A 9,089-nucleotide genomic window follows, 5' to 3' on the forward strand; every position below is an offset into this window, starting at 1 on the left:
AACAAACTTAATTCATAACAAACAAACTTAAGTTTGTTCGAAAAAAATAGATAAAACTGTAATCAGCGACTTGTAATCTTTCCTCTAATGAAAATGTCGATGTTTTGCATGTACAGGTATCTTTAAATGCCAGCTACGACACTTAAAACCTTGTAAGAAATAGTGAATGAAAAATTCTGTCTCCTTGTGATGAAGTATTATGATAAAAAATATTATGAGTGGTTGAATTATTGAAACTGTTCTTTTCGCCATCAGGGCAAATAGAAACAATATAAACTAGAGGGGCATTCAGTGATGCGCATACCTCCTCCATGCAGCGTTGATCATATTCTACCCTCAAAAAAATACGAAAATGTGTCTATATGTCCGTAATTATCAACGGACACGGACCATTTTTGGCAGATCAATGGGGAATAATATTCTGCATATGTACACCAATATTCATCAAAATCAGATCATTTTTTACTGAGTTATAGAGCAAAAAATGGTGTGAAAAATCCGTCCCCATGTTAACAGGTAGGGATTTTTTAGGGTTTTCATGACCTTTTTGTGACCTTGATCTCGACCCTTCAGAAACTAATTACTTCTAGATTGGGTCATAGCCCAAATGTATATACCAACTTTCGAACAAATCCTTTCAGCCGTTTTCAACAAACACACACAAATTAACACAACACACAGTGGGGAAAACATAACCTCTGTTCCCTTCAGTGGCGAAGTGAATATCCTGCTGCCCTTACAACACATATGAAAGCTATATTAAAGGTAAATGGTACCTTATTTATTACAGCTCTGTTCATTTACGTTTCGCGTTTTAACGAAATTCTCGAATACAACTTATTTCTCTTTTTGGCTACCTATAGCTCCCATATTCTTTCTTTTTTGAGCAGGCGAACAGAAAATATAAAACAAAAACGAACATTATGCTACAAATTATCGTCATAAATGTTGCCCAGTAATTGTGTTTAGATTGTTATTACTTTACAACAAAATGTGCCTTTAAGTACCTACTTTATTGTCTGCTAACTAAATAGAATCAGATAGACAGATTTTCAACTTTTCTTTCGTTCTTCCATATTTTAAAAATATGTCGCTTCGTTCGAGCGTTTTTACTGTTACTCAACAGTGCTTTCAACTATGCCTATTCATAAACAGAATGTTATTGCGTTGTTTCATACACAAGAAAAATGGCATAACAAGAATTTATATTTTTTAAACTTTATAAAAATAGTTAGAAATATCACTTGTATTATTTGAATGAATTACTAAATTGTTTCTATTATTGTTGTTGATTTTAAACCTTAATATGGTTGTGTTTAGAACCCTGACAGATTTGACCACAGTAAAGAGCATTATAATTGTAATTATGTTGCACAAATTTCGCACCTTCCTTTTCTACGCCCTGCAAATAAATTATCTTGATAAGATCATGGATTATACTTTTACACTATTACAGTTATTTCAAATATAGAATCATACAATCCACAAAATGTAAGAAGAAAAAAATAGGTAAAATCAAAATCACCTGAAAAATATGACTCTTTGTTATCATCTTGGTTCTCTTGAAGCTGAACTAAGTAGGCGTCCACAAAGTCCCGAAGCTCCTGTGGGTCTAGAGTGTGCTTGTGTTCCTCGGCTACTTCTTGAAAGTATGCTGCTGTCTCTTCACGGTTCTGTTTAATCTTTTGGTAAGCGTAGCTACCACCTGGTATGTACCGCAATACGGGGATGAAGTTTACGGGAACGGCCAGAGTTAGTAAACTAAACCCTTCTTCTATGAGCTCCAAGAGACGTGTGAAACGTGTATCTTCCTTTGAATAAGTGACACTCATTAGTAAAGAGCCAACTACGTTACTGACGGCACGTGCAATTGCTGCACGTGGTCTGTAAGGAGTCCCGTTTAGCTCAGAAATTCCATATAAAAATTCTAAGACTTGATCCTAGAAAAAAAACAAAAAAAAAACTTGGGCGTTATTCATACGACAACGAATAATAAAGAACTTCACGATACTCAACATGAAAAATTAATTATTAAACGATAAGTATTTAGATGTAATAGTTATTTTCATCTGATTAACAGTTTTCGTAAGTTGTTTTTTAAGAAACACCGCGGTTAACGTTTTTTTGTGAAGTTCCTTTAATATTATAATTAAACGTACTTTACATAATAGAGAGAAAGCACATTTTAAATTTGTGTCATAGTTTAGGTCTAAAATATTATCATCTTTATTAAAATCGTTTATGAATCAGTGATAAAAACATCTTTACAAACCTTCACTTTTTTTTCAAGAGCGGGCTTTCCTGGGCCAATGTTTTTCGCGCCAAATTGTCGCATGACGCAATGAAGAAATGCACGCTGTTCGCGCCACAGAGCTCCAGACGAATTGATGATACCTGCAAAAAACATAATCCAAATATATTTCGTTCAATTAAAAAAAAATATTGCGACCTATATAACGTTCTTTTGAATAATGTGACAAATTGAAAGTTTGGATCAGCATAATCTTGGGAACTTAATACGTAACTTGTCCCAGAAGGAAAAGAAATACAATTGTAATTTCAACGAAGTGAATTATAAATACAGTAACAAGCTGCAACCTTAGTTAGCACTGCTCTGAACTTTTGCAGAAAAGTAGCTTCTACAGGGTGCGTTTACTGTGAACATGATTATAAGAAAGAAAGAAAAGAAAAAATATGCAAATAACCGTAAATTCACGACATTATATTGTTTTTTGTTGTAGTTTCTTTGGCAAAAAATATTGTAATCATAATATATATTTAGAAACTGTTTTTTACCCCATAGATAATACCAAAATAAATAAATCCAAAACACTTTTAACAAGCTATGCTTGCATTGTACAGTCAGTCAATGGTCACAAACACATCCAGTTTCATTGAAATATAGGATATGGATACAAAATAATGCGGATATATGTTGAGATGACTTAAAATGAATATACACAGAAGAAATTTAACAATGTACATATGGTATGAACTGTATCAGACAGTGACATTAATTTTAATTCTAACTGCGTTACTGTAATCTCTGAACACTGATGTATACACTGAAGTAAAATTAAAGGTAAGTGGAACAGTGTTTTTATTTATTTGATAATTGATAAACAAATCCACGAACAATAGATGGCAGTGTTGGTGATTTAGCGGGATGCTGAAAGTGCGTGAATCTGAAAGGGTAAGTTAACTCATCAGTGCTGCCATCTCTTGTTTAAGATATTTATCAATTAACTTGATCACATGCCTAATTGTGTATTATGTTTTTAAAGCACTGTTCAATTTTGAACATCTTTGTTTTTCCGGGATAGTAATATATTTTATAGAGCTTCTTCTTTTTAAGCATACTTTGGAAAGATGTAATATTTTGTGGAATTTGATTTGATGTTGAATACTTTGTGTATTTGTAAATATACCAATTTTTTGCTCATTCTTCATGTATACATTTTATTCATGCGAAATTTTTGGCAAGCAGTTTTTAACGAATCTTGAGATTATTTTAATGCTGTTTTTAAAATCTCAGTTGACGAATATTTTATTAAGTTTTTGCGAGTTTGTTAAGTATTTTCCTCAACTATTTTCAAGTGAAATGACAAGTTCTTACGAGCTTTTGTAATTCATATGAACTTGAACGAATCTTAACTGTATTATATGTGTTGAAACTCTGGAATAAAATGTAACAGAGAGGAAACTGGTATACATATTTAAGCAAATGAAAGGTAATTTTTGTGGCTGTAAGTCAATATATTAGAAAAATCAAATGTATTTGGTTATGTGAGTAAAATACACTATATCTAACTAAACGATATAACTACAATAATATAAAGTAGTATTTGCATAGACAGCCACGTAAGTCTGTGTAATATTCTTTGTCATGGAAACCAAAGATATCCGTTATCCTCTATTTAAGTTGTTGAACCAGAGGGAACTAGTGAAGAGGAATTTGTTTTTAATAGAATTTAGCAAGTTGGAAGAAATAAAATAAACTAAAATTAATGCAAGTTGCATATTATTAAACCTTCATCTCATTACTAAAAAGTTAATTAATCGTCCCTAAACCATTTCAAGGGGTGCTGATTAAAAATCTTAAGCATTTATTTATATGGACTTCCGAACACTAAAAATAACTTCAAAATTGTCTATAGCTTCATTTGATACGAAGTAAATATGATCATTAATACGCAAAAAAACAACAACAAAAAACAAACAACAACAACAACAGTAATTTAGATTGATGTTTAATATTTTTAATGATCATTTGCTTGATTAAGTAAATGTTCTATTCATTTGTATTAAGCAGAACAGTTTGAGTCATTAAACCCTAGTCATATGGATTAGCAAGCCCTTGTCAGGTTGTGGATTTTAGTGAAAAAACGAGGAAGCGTATTCTAGGTGGGGAGTCAAGGCAGGCAAGCTGCATAAGCCTACTTGTTTTTGTGTTTCATTAAAGATTAGTTAAGGAGTCAAGACCGGCCAGCTTCTTATGTCTGTCGGTTTTCGCGTTTTATTGAGGTTTGTTTAAGGAGTCAAGACCGGTCAGCTTCGTAAGCCTGCCTGTTTTGATGTTTCATCAAGGATTGGTCAAGGAGTCAAGCCCGGCCAGCTTCGTAGGCCTGTCTGTTTCGTGTTTTATGAAAGATTGGTTAAGAAGTTAATGCTGGCCAATTTCGCAAGCCTGCCTTTTTTGTATTTTATTAAGGATTAGTTAAGAAATCAAGACCGGCCAGCTTCGTAAGCCTGTATGTTTTGTGTTTTATTAAGACTTGGTTAAGGAGTCAAGGCTGGCTAGCCTCATAAGTTTACCTGTTTCTTTTTTCTTCAGGATTGGCTGAGGAATCAAGGACAATTTCTTTTTTCACACCTTGTGTGAAATCTGTCTGATTTTGTATTACTATTTCATGTTTTTCTGATCTTCATTTATAATTCACACACTCCCCCTTCACTCCTCCTTGTAGGAGCTGAATCGCCTTTTGAACTAATACTAATAGCTAAGAATATCTAGGAGTTAGCAAACAATGGTTGAAGAAACATGCATTGCCACTCTAACGAACTGAGATTTTTCGGACTATTAAGCCTTTGGTGGTGTATGACCTCAATTATCACATGAAAATAAACCTTTGAATATTTTTAATGTTTGTATACTCACAATGTTAAAATATTGATCATGCTAGATTAGTTTGTGTTTAATATTTATTAGATACACGTAACTAAGAATCTAATATTTATTAGATACACGTAACTAAGAATCACATCTAATTATTCTCCACGTAGCAACTAATTTGAACTAACTAATCGAAATGGTTTCATATGGATGCAACTATCTAGACACTCTTTCAACTGAACTCTCAGATTACCGACTTGTTTTAACACCGCGCACTATTGACTGGGTCAACCTATTACGTTGTATTGAGATATTTTGTTCTACCTATTACAACACTCAGTGAAAAGAAATTACGAAAATATCCTGGGAAATCACTCATTTTCTACGTAAAATACATAAAGAACACAAGCAAAAATTAGTGCATTAGCTGTAATATTCATTTTATTTTTTATTTTTGTTTTCTACAGCTCATATGTTACCAAGCAATTTGAAGCATAATAGTTTAGAAAATGTTTTTAGAAATCTGATTTCCATCAGTAATTCTACCCTTAATTAAAGTGTTTTGAGTAAAAATCATTTGAGTGACTTTGTTGATGTCTGATACAAAAAGAGTACCTCAACCGAATAATAAGAAAGTGTATTATTTGTATAAAAAGGAAGAAACTTTCTTGAATTTCAATTATTTTGAATGGACAGTAAAAATACGTTGTAATGAAATGTCTTTTAGGGCACTTTTAGCTTTTCCCTTAGTATCGAGGATGATGTTACTTGTCTTGTTTAATTTGCATATATTTCTTTATATTATTTATGTTGTTGTTGTTTATAGAAACACAATTCAGTTTTTACTTTAGAATTGCGTTTTGAACACGGGTAATAAATATATAAATTTTAGGATGAAGTGGTTTTTGTGAAAACATGTTTGAAAGGTTAATGAATAGACCACAAACATACATGGGAATTCCTCAAACACAACAAACCTGACACACTCGTACGAAGTACTTTTTATCTTGAAAATTGCTTCAGAAAAATAACTGTCACCAAATATTTTATCTTGGAGCACATGATAATCATGATAAACAGTTGTTATGTCACACCATGATGGAACAAACAACAGAAAAAAATTCATAAATCTCTTTACTTTTTAATGTTTATTATATCACTGTATAAAGGTTATAGAAAAATTAAAATTAACTAATAATTCCTCTTTTCAGAGTGAACTATAAACTCACCATAACCTTGCAACAGTTTCGTAAGTTCGGTGTCCGGACGGCCTGAAAACACATTCTGACGGAACGCTTGCCGAACCATCTGAGGCTCATTGAGGACCACTACTCGTTTACGGCCTAAAAACATCTGGTAGATGGGACCATAACTTCGAGCTAGTGAGGTTAGGGTCAAGTGGAAATCCCTACCCAGGAAAGGAAGAGACCCTAGAAGTGGAAGGCCGCGTGGTCCAGGAGGTAGTGGCAGTCGGCTGTGGCAGAAAAACGTTAGTCGTGTTAGAAAGAGGACCATGAAGAAAACAAGAAACAGCGTCACAGTAGAAGGAAAATATTTTTGGAGGGACTGTAGAAGTTGGAAAGTGTAATTAACGAATAGACTCATGTCAACTGTAATGAATGATTTGAGGTTTGCTCTTATGAATAATATATGTTAAAGCACGCTATGGTAGCGATGAGACCGAATATCGTGAAATAAACAACCGATACTCTGCCTCTCACTGGCTAGGATGGAGAGGCACTACTTGCACTGCTTTTATAGAGTTGGTCGAAGGTTAAGCTTTTGGCGGTAGACATATCCCGAGGTGGTCGAGGGACGGTAATGTTTACCTGGGCCCAGGTCTGGCCTAGAAACGGGCGGTGGGTGGGCTCTATCCTGGGGCGACCAAGCAGGCAGGCAGAACTAAGCCAACTGAATCACTGGGCCAATTTCTCTAGATGACGACACAACTCTTATTGGAAGAAAAATTAATAACTTATAAAAAATTGAGTTTAATCAAACTAGTAAGGGTATGTGTTTGGAATGTGTTAGGGAAGTGAAGATTTCTAGTCGTGCTAACGATAACTGTTAATTGAAATGATGGAGAAGTACTTTCTCACCAGAGGTCATTCACCCCAACAAGAGAACTGAACACTTTTTAAGGAATGCGGTTTTATTTATGTTAAAAACAGCTTTTTAAATAATAATTCCTTGCTCTGCTGTTTATTTTTATAAACACAATAGTATTCCACTGATACAGAGGCAATACGAGACCGTTTTTGTTAAGAGTTTGAGGATTCGACAGTGATTTATATTGTGTTAATGTTAACTCGAAAGTTATACACAGATCAGAGAAAATCTTAAAAAAAACATGAAAGGCAAGAATAGGCGTACTGGAAGATTTCCAACCACACATTCCATTGCATAACATTTAGAAAATACATAAATACAAAATAGTGTTTAATATAGTGCAGAAGACACAACATCTAAGTCCAAGTGTAATGTAAACGGTAAATAACTCATCATATTTTCACTAGCATGTAAATAATGTAGCTTAGAAATTACTATGTACTTTTTTCTCTTTGAAACTTTTCTTACCGAGATTCTAGGGCTCTTACAACCACGTGGTTAGTCTTCGTGCTGTAATTGATTTCATAATTCCTTCGGTAATATTGTTGCTTAGTTATGTTGAAACAGGCTAGATAACATCATACATGGCCGTGTTGAATTAAGTAGATTAACATTATTGAATGTGTGTCAGTCACGTTTTATTGTCGCTAAAAGCATTTGTGGTGAGTAGTTAACAACATTTACAAGAATGGAGAAAGTCCTAGCTACTACAAACTACACAGCATTTTCTAGTTGGAAGAGAAAATTTATACAAGTTTGAAGTGTCCTTTGCGAAATTAAAATCACAGGTGTGGATATTTGACAAACTCTTCCACTTTGTGACAAAAATGCCTGTTCAGAGGCTGTTATCTTTGATCTGTTTCTTAAATAACATATGAGATAATATCTGTTGTTATTCACTTCCTGTTAGTGGGGTCAAAATATGACTGGAGCTTATTAATATTGTAGTGTGTTTGAAAACATGTAATTAAAAATGTTCCATAGTTTTATAAGAAACGTTATAAAATCCCCAAAGCTTTCTTTCGCTCTTCAAACCACCTCAGCATTATCGAAACCTGTTATTCTACATTTTTCTTTCTTTTCTTTAATTGGCTAAGACTCAGAACGTAAGTGTAAGTTAAACACGATGGCTATAAAACGATTTGGAGCTCTAATATTTTATTCAGTTGGTTGAAATGCACACAACTGTAACACAATTTGTCACCGAAGAAAATTATTTATTTAATAACATTTATGCTTGTATTTTGCACAAATGTTTAGATACACATAAAAGATGATAAATGGATACAATATATATATATATATTCATCTTGTAGCTATACTATGACAACGACAGCGGCTCCGCTGTGTTCGTTAAACGGTCGTTGACCCTAAATACTGTACACACAAATGTGTGTCGCTCTCTTTACACACCACTCTCCACTGACTCTAAGGTTCACACCTCAGCCACGGAACCCCAGAACTCACAACATTGAACTCCACAACGTTTTCATTGTCCTCTAGTATTATAGTAAGTTTTCATTTTAAGCAGAACGAATATCACTTCAAATGGCGTTAAAATATTGTTTTCAGGAAATGTAGAACTGTGAACATATGACGTTTCCTTTAACAATATATATATATATATTGATCTAGATTAGGATATATCTGTTCGTTATGTATGTACGTTTCTATGGAAACTCAATCATGACAGAGTCGTAATATATCAGTTCGGTATGTATGTATGTACACTTCTGGTGGCAACTCAGTCATGACAAATTCCTAATATATCAGTTCGGTATGTATGTATCTACACTTCTGGTGGCAACTCAGTCATGACAAATTCCTAATATATCAGTTCGGTATGTATGTATCTACACTTCTGGTG

General features: G+C 33.5%; 1 protein-coding gene across 1 annotated transcript in view; it reads right to left on the reverse strand.

Moving 5' to 3' along the window:
- Positions 1-9,089, reverse strand: part of LOC106468054 (cytochrome P450 18a1-like) — a 61,294-nt gene that overhangs the window by 9,581 nt on the left and 42,624 nt on the right. The window contains exons 4-6 of the mRNA XM_013928451.1: positions 6,343-6,679; positions 2,273-2,394; positions 1,526-1,940 (exon numbers count right to left, since the gene is read on the reverse strand). Of these exons, the coding sequence (XP_013783905.1) occupies positions 1,526-1,940; positions 2,273-2,394; positions 6,343-6,679 (874 nt within the window). The remainder of the gene's footprint in view (positions 1-1,525; positions 1,941-2,272; positions 2,395-6,342; positions 6,680-9,089) is intronic.

This window comes from Limulus polyphemus, unplaced genomic scaffold, assembly GCF_000517525.1.
Source record: "Limulus polyphemus unplaced genomic scaffold, Limulus_polyphemus-2.1.2 Scaffold2850, whole genome shotgun sequence".
NCBI lineage: Eukaryota > Metazoa > Arthropoda > Merostomata > Xiphosura > Limulidae > Limulus > Limulus polyphemus.